At 41.7% G+C, this 15,280-nt stretch overlaps 2 protein-coding genes across 25 annotated transcripts in view; one reads left to right on the top strand and one right to left on the bottom strand.

The window, feature by feature from the left end:
* Positions 1-15,280, top strand: part of LOC114577732 (uncharacterized) — a 444,442-nt gene that overhangs the window by 25,097 nt on the left and 404,065 nt on the right. For 3 of the 11 annotated variants that reach the window (XR_009830535.1, XR_009830534.1, XR_009830541.1), the window contains one exon: positions 14,471-14,588. The exons of 7 other annotated variants lie outside the window; for them this stretch is intronic. The gene's annotated coding sequence lies outside the window, so the exon portion shown is untranslated. Of the gene's footprint in view, positions 1-5,186; positions 5,626-14,470; positions 14,589-15,280 lie in introns of those variants that run through there. One more of the 11 variants, XR_009830544.1, reaches the window with a different exon arrangement.
* Positions 1-15,280, bottom strand: part of LOC107999294 (gamma-aminobutyric acid receptor subunit beta) — an 81,795-nt gene that overhangs the window by 23,568 nt on the left and 42,947 nt on the right. For 8 of the 14 annotated variants that reach the window (XM_062077109.1, XM_062077112.1, XM_062077113.1 and 5 more), the window contains 3 exons: positions 14,509-14,576; positions 1,687-1,913; positions 744-826 (listed from right to left, as the gene is read on the bottom strand). In XM_062077109.1, coding sequence (XP_061933093.1) covers positions 744-826; positions 1,687-1,913; positions 14,509-14,576 — 378 coding nt within the window. Of the gene's footprint in view, positions 1-743; positions 827-1,686; positions 1,914-9,559; positions 9,628-14,508; positions 14,577-15,280 lie in introns of all 14 variants that reach the window. The other 6 variants (XM_062077110.1, XM_062077115.1, XM_062077119.1 and 3 more) reach the window with 1 other exon arrangement.

Genomic DNA, 15,280 nt, shown 5'->3' with positions numbered 1-15,280 from the left:
AGTGGATGAAAACGATCCACGACGGTGTCGCGGATCGTGCGACTGATTCGTGTGTTAGTGAGCGTGTAAAAGTGGCGAGTGATGGACAGACAGACAGACAGATAGATAGATAGTTAGATAGATAGATAGATAGATAGATAGCCAGAGAAGGAGAGGTAGACAGAGAAGAGAGAATAGAATACGGAAGAGGAATCGTGTATCTCGTGGGATGTGGGAGAAGAGAGTTCGTGTGGAAAGAGAGAGCGGGGTCGGTCGCGTTTGAAGGGGGTGGGTTGTAAGGTTTGTTGGGTAACGATATTTCGTTAGTATGAGCGTGTAAAAAAGAAGAATATTTTCGAGGTTTTCTCAAGTTTTTTTTTTCCCTTATTTTTTTTTTCCCCTTCACGTTAATGTCGACACGACAGAAGCGTGTTTCCGAGTGTTTATCTGAAAAAGGATTCATCTGAAAGCGATGTACAGTTGAGTATAATGAATCGGCAATCGACTTTCCTTTTGCATCATCGTAAAAATATCTCAACTTTCGCGCGAATGAATGTTCGAACGGAAGAAAAACGATGTCTGGAAAAATATTGCGTCGATCGCCGGTTCGTAAGATCGACACTGTTGATGTTTCCGATGATTGAATTTGGATCGTATGTTCTCGTGTTAGTAGTGGACGGAGGCGAGGGTGTCGAACTTTTTCTCAGATCGTCACTTTTCGTTTCGGTATGTATGCATTTATACACGCGCACGTGCGTACTTACAGCTCTCGATCTCGATATGGCAGAGCTGTCGGTCCATTGGAAAATATTGCAGATTCATTGGACACGATGCCGTGATCGTTAAACTGGAACAGACACAAAACATTAATTTCGTCTCGTGAAATCGATAACAAAAATGATAATCGCCTGACATCATCAGGAACAATTTGTGCGCAAGAATCTAGATGTATACTTAGACGATAAACTCGATCCATTTCGATGATGATTCTCGTAAAAACAAATACGAACAATTCGCGATAATTCCAAATCTAGTTTAATTATTTCACGATTTAGGAAAGGACGAGCGTTCAATTTATCCGTTCAATTTCATTTTCCACCCTCCTCGAGTCTTCGAATCTCGAGATCCGAAAGATTGCGATATGTAAAGAGTGGAAAAGGTTATATTACCCGAACATAGCGTTAATACCAGAACACTTTACGTTCAGAAGGGGCGCGGAAGGAAGCGGGGGGTTGGAGACGACGCTCCGAACAAATTTGTCCTGGTTGGGATGTAGGTATGTGTACAACTGCTTTCTCGAGCTGTTTAGAGACGGCACGTGGTATCGAAACGGGGTTAAAATCGCGTCTGAACGTGGCAGTTTTATCGCGCCTCCTCGTTGCCTGCCAGAGAATATATTCCATTACTACGAAAAAGTTCGAAGACTTTTGACGTAGTCCAAACCCGTGAAATATCGAACGTGCACGCCCCCCCGTCTTTGCAGAAATTATTGCTCCTGTTCTCGACCGACCATCTTACAGTTATATAGAAAATACTCTTATTATCATTAATATATATATATATATTCTTTTATATATACGATTTCGAAGGATTTTTACCTCGAGAATTTCCATCAATCTTAATAACATACGAAAAAAAAAAATACTCACTCGAATTTACACGTAGAGAAACGCGTGTATAGGATAGATTGACGTGTAGACAACTCACCGTATACTACGTGTGATGCTTCCCGAGTGATGAATACGAATGAACTCGTTGCTGGTGGTAGCAATATGAAAGTACGACTGCTTCTCGTTGACGAAGAACGTGTCGGGTACCCAGATGTTCTTGATGAACTCGGAGCCGACGCTCAGCGTCTCGACCCCCGTTCGTTTCTTGAACGCGAGCCGTGGATCCGTCCAGAATTGCCGGAAGTAAAAATCCAGCGTGAAGTCCTGGTACGAGACACACACACGCACACGTGCGCGTTCATTAGTCCCTTGAATGGCAATACGTACTCCGTATACGTACGATAGCGCGAAGAAAAGGGTGGAAGAACGTTTGAAGTATACGCTATATCGATTACACGTATCGTTTATTTTTTTAAAAAAAGAAAAATTGAATAATCGCGTTCGAATCGAGAAATGGGACTGGGATGCGGACAATGCGTCGCGTGATAATTCATTTTGCCTCCCGTTAGAAAGAGAAGGAAATAACGCGTCGGGTGAATGAGAGAGAAACGGGTGCAGATTTAGGCATCGATTGCATTATCCGATTCGTATAATACGTTTTTAATTAACGTATCTCAACACGTTGTTCCACGTTTCTTTTTTTCCGTTTTTTCTCGCGCGTATCGTTTTGTCTCTCTTTTCTTTCTTTCTTTTTTTCTTTGCTCACGGAAGGAAGAAGGTTCGGTGTGTTTTGTTTCTTTTTATCAGAGGGATCGCGAGAAAGAGAGAGAGAGAGAGAGAGAGAGATAGAGTAAGAGTGTGTGAGAAAGAGAGAGAGAGAGACGACGAGGAAGATCGCGAGATTGAAAAAAAAAATAAAAAAAAGGGAGAAAAATTTGTTTGTGCGCGGAATATTGGGCCGGTCGATCACGCGGGGGGACAACGACGGGGTACGGCAACGACGAGAGGGAGGGAAACGAAAAAAAAAGAAAAAATGTGAAGCGGCGCGATCGGAACAAGATAAAAATGTGTCTCGAGCGGTCGATTGTTGGGGAAGGGGAAACGCAGAACTGAGATCGTGAACGTCGACAGACGAAACACTCCGATAATCTTGCGTCGTGGTTATCGTAACGCGTTAAATCGGCCACTTGAACACTCGCCTAACTATCTATCGAGATCCTCCTTCTCGCAGCCTCCTTCCACGGTCTTTTAACAAAACGTGCGGATACACCTTTCCTCTCCTCCCCTCTGCTCCCCAATTCTTCCCACTTCTTCTATCATTACCGATAAATCGACTTACGAATTCAGGATCGGAATTTTTACGAACTCGTCCGAGTTCAATGAATGGAATTTTTCAAAAGGTTGAAAAATTTTATGCCAAGGAGACGGTTCGAAATCCGGGTTTTAATATATTTTGAAAAAAAGTGGCCATCGTTTTAACGGGCGAAGATAGCGTAATTTAAAGGGAATAGGGCGGAAGAACGACCCTCCTCGAATATTCAAGGTTCGTCGTTTAAACTTTGATTACTCGATCGTGCGATTCATCGAACGAATGGACGGGATGACGCGAATTCATCAAACGTTGTATCCTTCGTAAATTTCCACTTACTCGAGGCGAAGTCCACTCCTTCCCACGAAGGAAGTTTAAGTGACTGAAGAGCAGGGGGAGGAGGGTTGGAGCGTAATCATCCGATCCGGATGGGCTAGATTTATTATTCGAGATCAAAGTTCCTTGATTAGGCTGTTATTAGTGGGGCGCGATTACACATTTGAAACGTGGTCAAAGTTTCGCCCAGCCAAGACTCTATTAAAAGTTCACTTGTCAAAGACGAGTAATGCATCGATCGTAAACCGATCCGCATTTGCATTTCACTTGGAGGATTAAAAGATGTGAAAAGGGCGAGATATAAAAGACTGTGATGGGATCCAATCTCCTTGGGAAATCTTGACGCGCAGGTAATAATCCGAGGGTAATAAATCAATTTATATTTTGAAATTTAGATTTTCTGTAATCTTGTAAAAAAAGACGGTCAATCTTCGATTTCTTTTCATATATCGTTTATCGTTTCGATTCCTGATGAAACGGATAAAATTGATAAATTCCAAAAATAAATCTCTTATAATTTCTGCCAAGTTTCGAGCGATAAGGTAAGTTCAATCGATTCACTCGGATCGGATATCCGTCGACGTGGTCGATCTCAGTGAAGTCGGGGGGAAACCGCGACGCGAATAAGGTAAACTCGTGTGTACACGCGAAAGCGGTTAGGGTGCATGGACCGTGTATATATATATGGTGATTATATGTATTCCATACACAGACTATCGTTACTTGGGCACAACAACGTACTACAACGTACTACAACGTGCAAGCATGCTACGAAATTGCTATCGAAGCAACATGCGACTGCCTTTATTATGCACTATGCGAAGTGACAATCTTATGTTATCTAATGTTATATAAATACTTATAATCTAATCGAACTTCGAAACTTGTGGTTATGCACAACGGTATGCGGCAGGATCTGAAAGTTGTTGGAACTTTTAAGTGTGAAATGAAATTCTTTTGCTTCAACGGACAAGTTTTCCTTCGTCCCAATCGTTTCGAATTATCATTATCATTATCATTATTATTATTATTATCACGACCTTACTCGTTACAATCAGAGGAATTATAATCACAACATCTTTTTTTGTGGATCGTTAAAACTGATCTTCGCAACGAGATCTTCGCTTCTCTGCCTCTGTTCTGATAATTTCGCTTGATCGGAACTTGGTTAGTTAGCCGACGAAATTCGTACCAGAATTCGATGTATACGTATATATGTATATATATATATACGATCTTCGCATTTTTCCGTGACCATTTTTTTCCTTTTCACATTTCCACACGTACATTTCTCCACGTGAACAACAATATCTATCTATCTATCTATCTCGAGATTTATTATATCTCGTTCGTTCCGAATTGAACAGATCCCCAATTTGTCTCAAATTGCGTTTACCTTCTCTCTAAGCTCCACCCTTTTATCACGCGCGATAAACGTGAGACACACCTTCGTCTGAAGCACGCTTGGCGAGTATGTCGCGCGGAGATACATGATTTTCGAAAGGAATTGAGCGAAGAGTAAAAGAAAAAGGGGAGAAGGGGGGGAAGAAATGGTTTTGATTCGGTCGCGCGACAAAAGGAAGGGAGAGAGAGAGAGAGAAAGAGAGAGAGAGGGAGAGAGAGAGAATCGTTGGGTTTTACGACAAGATAAATAACAATTGTCGCCATAAATTCGTAGATTCCCAACGCTCTCTGCGAGCGAATTTCCGCTCTTTTTTTCCCCTCCCTCCTCTCCACTTCATCCCCCGTCGATGTTACATCGAGAATTTTTACGACTATTACAAACGTACGAGTGGAATTTTCACGATCGTTATAGGTGTGAAATTTTGTTGGGTGAGGGAGCAGTGGGGACAAAGAGATATATACATGTATATACATATATAAAGGAAAGGGGGAGAGAGAAAGAGAGAGAAATTCGGGAAACTTTAGGACCGAACTTGGACATTTTACAGCTCCAATAACGGCTGACACTCACTCCAATGCTATGCTGGAAAGATTTCAACCCGAGGCGACGCTTACCACCGTCATCGACATTGTATACGTTTGCCGCGATATTTTTGCGACGTTTTCAAGCGCGGAAAGTTTTATGCCGGATAAACGTAAGGATTTATGCTATTGCGATACTTGGATACCGCTTCGAGAGTGACGTTGGTAAGAGTAAGACGTAAGTAAGAGGAAGAAGAAGAAGAAGAAGAAGAAACCTGCTTGTTGTGACGGAATGACGAGACCTCTAGTCCTACTAAATTATATAAAATCCCTCGAGTCAAAAACGTGGAATGATTTGATCTGTTTGAATCTATTTGATGAGGAAACACACGATTGATTCTCTCGAAAAATTAAATTTCTGTGAACACGATTTACGAAAAAAATAAGAAGAGTGTAACCGACGAAGAAATTTTCACGGAGAACTGTCTACAAGTTTAAATATAATTAAAAAATATCGTTTTATTTATTTATTTATTTAGAGAGAGAGAGAGAGAAACTAAACTCTGAAATCGTCGTCAAGAATGAAAATTGTCGAGATTTATCCAAACTCGTTTATGAGTTATAAGTGTAATTCTCAACTTTTCGAGCGATAGAACACGATATCGGATTATCTCCCGTTACAACTGTGATCAAACACGAGGAAATTTCCAACGAACACAACCAACATGTGTGCGTATCCAACGACAAGTAACTTTTGCAACGCGCACGAGATTTTTCCCCTTCAAGTGGCACTCGCCCGGAACGATCCCATCTCGCGATATATTTCGATATATCCGCCGTGTATCGCAAAATTGTATTGCTTCTTTCGCGAGGCGAAAAAAAAAAAAGAAACGCGGATAAAGTCGCCAATTCAATCGACGAGTGTCTTCTACAACGTTCGGAGGGACCGAAAATTTTATAATCGAAACGTATCACAATTGTGATCCGCGGCGTTGATGTCACTTCGGGCGGCAAGTTGTCATGGCGGCGTGCTTTGCCCGCGTTTGGCGTTTCTCCAGGCGCAGTGCGGTCGATGCGCACTGGACGTTACGTTTTTTCTCCCCCTCTCCTCTTTTATGCTCCATCGATTAAATATCCAACTCGATCCTAAGAGAAGGAAACTACCCGCGAAACAATCTCACGTGTACCTTACGATCGTGATCCTATCTCTCGTGGATCGTGGAAAGAAAAGAAATGTACATATATATATTTCTCGACGCGTATACACGGATCCGGAATCACGTTTTCTCTCGTAACGATGCAAGGAAACGTCGCTTCGAGTGTATCTATCTAAGGACGCTTTGCAAACTTTTTCTTGGCAAGAGAAGAGAGTTCGGGAAGGGGAGCAGGTAAGGGGCGCGGGCAAGCGTTTGGTGAACATCGAGATAGAGAGGAATACGAAACTACTAGCGGCTATGTGACACGGGTAACTCGGAAGGCTGTTGTATGTGGATGTAGCGAGCGAGTAAGAGAAGCGGTTTCAAAAGCGGAAGCTCGCAAGCGAATCGAAACTGGAAAAGAGAGAAAGAGAGGGGGAAAAACGCAAGGAGAAACGCAGCAGCGATGTATGTATATATATATATATATACACACGATGAATGACGGAAGGCAAGTACGGTGCTCGGCCCAACGTGAATTTCACATTGTGCTATCCTCGGCCAGTGGTGATATTCTGCGTGCACATAATCTCGCTGCACACCTGCGTGCGTGGATTATCGTGAGTTTGTGCAAGCGCACGAACATACGCATCAATATCGATATGATATTGGAATGTGTGTAAGGGCGGATCGTGATTCATAGCGACCAGAAGCAAGTACTGCACACTCACACGCGCGCACGCACACTGACAACGATACGTTAGCTTAATTAAAACAGGTGTCGTAGTATATCCATATAATATAATATAAATTATATGCATGGATAATCTATCGACGCGTTTATTATATAATCTCGATTGTAACAACCTATTGCTCTCCATTCCTTTTTTTTTTTCTTCTTCTTTCCTTCTCTCTCGTTATCGTATATTCTATGCGTTCGTCGGCTGGCCGGAAGGAAGCAGGGATTTTGGGGAGCGGGGGAATATCGTTATATCTCGTTCGATTGTTTCACGGACTCTCTCTTTTGCCGCTGTTTCCGCTCCTCCTTTGCATGTTTCCGTTCGTCGTACCCGAGAAACGTCCGTCTGATGAACGCGATGTCCAGAATCTGGGTAACGGGGGAGAGAGAGAGAGAGGAGAGAGAGATAGAGAGAGAGATAGAGAAAGAGAGAGAGAGTGACCTCGACGAACGTTGCGGAAATTGTGAAAGGGAAGATGAAAGGGGACGGCAAATTGATAGGAAAATTGGCTACTTTCCTCGGGATAGAGTCTTCCGTTCGGAGAAGAAAGCGAGGGAGGGAGGAAGGGAGGTACGAAGAGGAGGCTCGCCAACGGGTGTAAAAATCGCGAGTCACGTCCCAGGTGACAGTGTCGACTTGATTTGGTTTCCGCACAGGGCTCAACACCTGGGGTCCAGCCTCGTGCATTCAGCTCTCAAACTCGCGTCCCTGGATCCCGAAATGCTCCACTCCTTTTTCCTTTCGATTTATTGTCCCCGCCCCTCCACGGAGAGGAGAATCGAAGAAGAATCGCGATTTTATTGAAATTGGAATTACTCGATTCCCAAATTCGTCTTTGTGGATCCAGTTTTCGCGCCAGTTTGAAACTGATTGCAGACACCGGAACAGACATCTTTGAATACTACAGGAGTATACGCAATACACAATACGTCATATATGATTACGCTATATATACGTATCTTAAATATTGAGAAAGAAAATTTATATATATTATATATTTATATAGTATATATATATATATATCTGTATATACGTAGGTGTATATATATATATATATACATATCATACGTGACGCTGTATACACGCTTATATACGTATACATCTAGAGATTGCAAAAGTACGTGTACGTCTACGCGTATATATGCGTGCCTCAACGTATGTGCGGCCTGCAGCGCTCGAATCGCGACTCGTTCACTTGGAGCTTCGTTCGGAGGAATCGGAAAAAAAAAAAAAAAAAGAAAAAGGAAAAAGAATCGGCGGAAATTTGGACAAAATTGCGATATTTTTCACTCTCTCGAATCTGGAAAGGTTGGAATACTGCTGTTTGCCTTCGTCCCTCCATGTAAATCCGTTCTACGCGCGATAAAACGAGTCGAGGGAGGGAAAAAAACGCGAAAAACGAATTTTTTCCTGCCCTTTTTTCCTCTTTTTCGAGAGCCTTCGTCCCCCCCCCCCCTCCCCTCAAAGTGCAACGGTCCGTTTCCGTTCGTCGCCGATTCGAGCACTGCGGGTAGGGCCATGCAACAAGAAAGAACATCGCAAATCGAATTAAACGAGTCAACCATAAACCATAAACGAAGTGGACAAGAATATATCTTGCGAAGACTGTGGAACGTAGCAAGGTTCCCTTGTAACAGTTCAGCCAACCAAACAGCTGTGACGAGCTATAAAAACGTAGGTTAGTAGGCCATCCGTGTAGGGTGTGTCGTGTGTATGTCTTTTTTTCGTACGTGTGTGTGTGTGTGTGTGTATGCACGTGTGTATCCATTTTTCCCCCCCACGTGTGTCGTTGTTCGGCCGTGTATACAGGTGTATATATATATACGTACATATACGTACATATATATGCAAACGTGTGTGTTCATACGTGCCAATATGCCCCTTGCTGCCAACATAAATATCGCGGATCGCGATGCCTATGCGTCTCTTGGCGCACGTTTGCAACCGAGCCGAGAATTCCTCGAGATTTCGACGCGCGTGTGAAATGACACATTCGTGTTCTTGCCATTTCTCTCTCGAAATCTTTACGCCACCGGTGCGAATGACTCGCATCATCGTTTCCTTTTTCCCCTTTCTTTTTGGACAACGAACGAATCAATATTCACGAATATTTATTACAATGTACGACTCGCGTCTCCTTCGTACCGCCCTTTCGCTCGAATTTCACGCGTCCAACGAATACGGATATTTGTTGAACGTTCGTTGCGCGGATTAGATAATCGCGAAACAAACAAAATCGGAAACAAGCGGCATAGTGGGATGAGCGGCGCGCTCGAAAAGCTTCGAATTTCGTTTCTGGGTCGATCGATCGATCGATCGATCGATCGGCGATTCAACGCGACGTGGTGGACGAAAAAAAGTGGGGAGGGGGGCGGGGGAGGGAGTAAACGCGCGACGGTACACGCACGAGCGAAGATAGAGGGGGAGGGGGGGTGGGTGGGATAATAAGTAACGATAAAAGAGATGAAACGGACGGCTGAGTTCGTTGTGAGTTCTGTATGAGTTTGAGAATGCAAACTGTACCATCAACACTTCGGACACGGAGCTGATGCTGAGGACATACATGGTGACGCCGACCTCCACAGGTGGACCTGCAATCAACAAAACCATCCGGCCTTGGTCGCTTTGATTATCCGCTATGTATTCTAACTTATACCGTACAATATTGTGACAATTGTGTACGTTGTGGAACAACGGTTAAGTTCGTGAGTTACCCCTGATTCGAGCGGGGGGAGGGGGGGAGATTCGTGTGTCGGAAGACGAACTAGGAGGAACTATGCGGCGTATATATAGTTTCCATCGTATTAAATCGATATAATTGAAGGGGGGGGAGGGGAATGTGTGTTACATTCGAGAATATATTTTTTTCGAGCCGAATCAGGGGTAAAATGCAAGCGTACAAGTCGAAGAGAGCTCGCACCCTGCACGGAACCAAATCACTCAACAGCACTCGTCGGCTACGTTGTCTTTCCAAGCTAGAAAAATTATTTTTACACTTGACTTCTTTTATATATATATATATGTATGTATGTATATGTATATACATATATACAATTATTTTATATATATATATATATACATATACACACACACATATATATATATATATATACACACCCATCACAGTCACGCGTTGAGTCAAAATGACGTTACTTCATCGTCAACTGTTATCGTCTTTTCTTTCATTTCCTCTTTCGTTTTCATTCTTTTCCTTTTTCTCAATCTCTTTTCCTTCACACGATTTCAGTTTCTTCTGCTTTGCGGCGTTGTTGTACCGAGTTATCGTACGTAATCAAATCGCGACAAATCTATAATATTTTTCGAAAAATTATTCTATATGTTTTTTCAATCGTCTCTTTTTTCTCTTGTCTCTTTCCTTTTCTATCCACCTTTTCCATCCATCCCCCCTGAGCGGTGTGTCGACGTTCGTCGCATTATCTCTTATTTCTTTTCTCCGTTCACAATCATTCGTAACTCTTTCTTTTTCTTCCTTCTGTTTCTCCTTCTCCCTCTCTCTCTCTCTCTCTCTCTCTCCTTATTTCAATCTCATTTCATTCGTCTCCTCTCGAAGCGTACACGTATTTATATATACTCTCAAGGAGAAAGATTCATTGTCACCGCGATCTCAATCTTAATCTCTAATCGCGTCTCTTTTATATATATCTCTTTTCTCCTTTCTTTTTCCTCCCTTTTTTTCTTTTTCAACCGTACGGAATCAACTGTGTGAACGTGGTGTCTTTTCTCCTTCCCTTTTTTCTTTCTTTTTTTTTTTCGTGTTCGAGAACGAACGTGTGATACGTGCGGTGTCAGACACAGGGGGGTGGGGGTGGGGGTGGGGTGTGTGAAGACAGAAGTGTGAACGGTGAACGGTGGTGATGGGGGTCGGGGGCGAGGGGGTGGGCGGGCGGGCGGGCGGCGGCGGCGGCGGCGGCGGCGGGGGCAGAAAAAAAGGGGCAACAGGGGTATTTAATTGTCGGGCGGAATAAAATATATATATATATAGAGAGAGATATATAATATAATATAATATAATATAATTGGTGGCAGGCGGGCAGCCCATCTTAGCAACCGCGGCATAGCAGCTAGGCATAGTCTAAAAAAAAATGGTCTAAACGGGACGGTTCGTGCGTATAATGTAATATATATATAATATATATATTCATATATATATATATAGAGAGTCCAAAATTGAACAAGATACTATTTATTTCTACTTAGAGAGGAAACACAACGAGGTTCGTCGTTATCATCCTTGTGATCGCGATTCTTCTTTTTCTTTTCTTTTTTTTTTTCTTTTTGTAATAATTTCGTGATAATAATTTCGTTGCAAGAGCAGACCAGCCTAAAAAAAAGCTAAAAAAAAAAAGAAAAAAAGAAAGTAACAAGCGAAAGACAGTGGTGAATTTAATAAACTTGGTCTACACTCGGAAAAACTTAAGATCAGGCCTTATATTCATATATATATATATATATATGTGTGTGTATATGTAAATACAATATGCAAAGGAAAAGAAAAAAAATCAGTAGTAGTAGTAAGTAATAAGTACTCATTATCTCGTCGTCATTTGATTCGACGAGAGAAAAAGAGAGAGAGAGAGAGAGAAAGAGAGAGATAGTGAATAAAAAAATAAGATAATAAATAGATACTTGTTTGTGCTTCATCTAAAAACTATGCGTGTAATAACAGATACAAACCATCCAATCGGACTACGTATATCACGGGGCCAGATCACTATTGTCACGAGCCGATCTCTATCTACGATTTTCAATTCGATCGTTTCCTTTTTTTTTTTTTTTTTTCTGAGTGTAGCCTACTTTTGGTGATTGCGAGCATTTTGATCGTTTCATACACGTGAAATAGTACTTTGTCCATTTTTGGTATCGGTTTTGGTGTAGTGTTTTCGTTTTCTTTTTTTTTTTTTCTTCCTTTTTTTCTTTTTGTCGTGTTACACACTGCTCGTGGTTTCTCGCCCCACGAGGATGGCTTCGTGTTCTCCCGGTGTCTGGTATCTGTTGTTGTTGTCCATGCACGCGCACAATTAATTAATTCTAACTCGTTAACAGTCGAGTCGCTACCATGGCAACCAGGCGGACTTAATGCAATGTCAATCAAGCTGATCATCACACCTTTCGGCCAAGTTTCGTTGGCCTGCCTCGTTGCAAATCGATATTACACCTTCGCTACTTACGGTTTCATGCGGTTTTATTGAACCGTGGTTGGGCTCGTTGCGAGCGCAAAAGTGATTCGAAGGAGAATTTGAAAAAAAAAGAGAAAAATTTCCGCTCGAACGTGTAAATTTTATCGCGAGATATATCATTCGATTATACAAATATCAAAGGTTAGTGAAAATCGCATCGTATTTTTGCAACTCGAAATGGGAACGATTTTTATTGTTTACGAGCCGAGGGAAACAACAATTTCGCCGTTATGTATTTTTACTTTTTCGGTAAGATAAAATCAATAGCGAATCTCTCGGCGGTGCGCAAATATAAAATAAAAAATTCAGGAAAGTCAATAGAAAAAAAAAAAAAACAAAAAAGCCAAACAAACGGAAGCTTAATTACCATCCGTTGGATACTCTCGTTTGATAAACTTGATAGAAAAAAAAAATACCTACGTAGAAGAGAGAGAACATTTACCACAAAATAAACGAACATATCCTCCTTTCTTTCAAAAGATCCCAAGAGTTAAAATCAATCCGTTCCATCGATACGTGTCGATATTCGTTTATCGACCGGCGTCTCGGAATGTTGTACACCGAAACGAGGCCCGGTCTCCGATCGTAATCGCGTTACACGATTGTGTCGCGAGGGTGTTCGACTCGAGGAGGAGTAGATCAAAGGAGGCGCACGGCCCGAGGCGATGCGATTCTGTGCACGGCAACCGAACTAATTTCATCGACGGAACGCCAATCGGCCCTCGCGGGGGGCGAGGGAACGAACGGGCGAGCGAACGCCCTATTCGCCTCCTCCTCTCCCCTCCTCTTTCCTCCACCTCGCGATAGAACCGGATTAAACCTACGAATTTCCCGTGGTCGGGCTGCAATTAATCGATTATCTCGTGCACGTCTCACGATCGATCACGGCGACGTTATTGCGCGATCGGCCGACATCCAATCCGGAGAAGTAATCCGGAAAATTGTATTTAAAACTTGGAACGCTTCTTTGTCCTCCGGTTATTCGAAAGTTTATTCCGGGGAGGAGGAGGGGGGTTTCTTTTTTTTCTTTTCGGGATGATGATCGATCATCGGTTTTGAAAGGAAACGGCGATCGGATGTCGCGTATCGGATGTCGCTTGGAAAATTCGATACAGAAGGGAGTTGCGTTCGAGTCTGTCGTAGGGTACGTGTAAAAGGGTAATATTTTTTTCGCAACTTTTTTTTTTTATAAATGTGTATACGCGAATAAAATAACTGGAATAGGTTTGGGCAAATATTGGGGATTCGAGTGATCGGCGTTGAACACTTTTTCTTCTATCCATGCTGTAAACGTATTTCTAATTCTATCTAATCTAAGAAAGCTAATCATGTATCTTTCGCTAAATTTAAGAAATTTTTTAAACTCGCAACATTTGTTTCCGATTCGCATCATGATGATTATTCTTTTTTTTTTTTTCTTTTTTTCTAAAATACGATGCAAACACAATGAAGATACATACACATTCATAGTGTATACATACAAATGCATACAAATTCGAGCTTTGGAAAAAAAAAAAAAGGTTCAATACTCACCGTCAGCGTTTAACTTTGCTCTCTATTCCAGTTATTTTACTCGCGGTACACGCGTTTCCCCAAAAATCCCCAAAGAAATAAATAAATTACCATAAATTCCATTCGTCGTCATTTTCGCCATCTTTTCCATCAAATCGATCGCGATACCTGAAGTATCTCGCTTATTTCGAGCATAGAAAATTGTAAATACAAGCATTTCCAACTTACTTTCGCTCGCGTGAAAGGGAAAGGCTATCAGCTATGATATTTCGAATATGTTATGCCAGCGACAAGGAACGAAGGAGCTTCATAAGGAGAATCTATTGCATTCCTGTGCGCGTGCATGCACTCACGTTGTAAGTGTACATGAGAGTGTGCGTAATATATATGTATAAGTGTGTTTACGTGTTTTACGTGTCTTCGTATATATACATATATATGTATATATGTATATATATATATATAGATGGATGTTCATATTCGTTCGTATGTGTGTATGTGCATCGTGTCGGTATATGTACATGAAAGATCGTGGATCAATAACGATTGACGGCCAATCGACGATTGTTTCGTTATAAACGGGCACTGATAAAGAGAAGTGGTTGCTCGGGCAAATGGGGTGGGGTGGGGTGGGGGGGAATGTTTTTTTTTTTTTTTTTTTTTTTTTTTTTTTTTTTTTTTAGTCGAATGATCGAAAATGATATTAGATAAAGTCGATTTTCAGCGTATATGACTGAGAGTAAGACCTAGGAGGTATAGTACCATTTTCACTTCGGATAGCGAGCTGATACTCAAGACGTACATGGTGACGCCCACCTCGACAGGAGGACCTGAAATCGAAGGTTAGTCAGACTGAGTCGGCCGTTTCCGGCCGCGGACAAGTTACACGATGGGGTGACTATGGCATTGTTTTTTTTTTTTTTTGTTCACTGATCGTTATAAGTTATTATTATTATTATTATTATATTGTTATATCTTATCATTCTCATTACGGTATATTATCTAAATACACATGTATGTATGGTATATATATATTATTTTTGTTTTTTCCTTTTTTTTTTTTCGTTTCATTTCGTGAATTATTATTATTATTTTTTTTTTTTTTATATATATATACTGTGAGTGTGGAATGTCATGTAGGTATATATCGCTACGTCGGATGGATCGCTGAAAGTGGTAATTGCTCTCGATTAGAGGACCACCAGGATCATTGACACGTGTGCTTGGTTATCCGTTTCCATTGATACACTTCCGACTCGCGGTGCTGAAACGTTCGATCGTGTGTCTTTCTTTCTTCTCTCTGTTAGAAAATATCCTAACTATAACGCTATTCACGCTCGAATTCGACGCATCTCTCGACTCGTTGCAGAATTAAACTCGTTATTCGAATTTATCGATATTCTTCCGAGGAGTTGCTCTCGAATTCCGCGGGAATTTTGAGATCGGAGAAAAATCGTGTATATATATATATATATATATCTTCGTTTCCATTTCTGGAATGTTTTTAAAACCCTGTACCACGTTCCATATGGGA

Source organism: Apis cerana, linkage group LG7 (assembly GCF_029169275.1).
Source record: "Apis cerana isolate GH-2021 linkage group LG7, AcerK_1.0, whole genome shotgun sequence".
In the NCBI taxonomy this organism is placed as follows: Eukaryota; Metazoa; Arthropoda; class Insecta; order Hymenoptera; family Apidae; genus Apis; species Apis cerana.
Note: the sequence above shows the minus strand (reverse complement) of the source record. Positions and strands in the feature narration are given on the sequence as shown.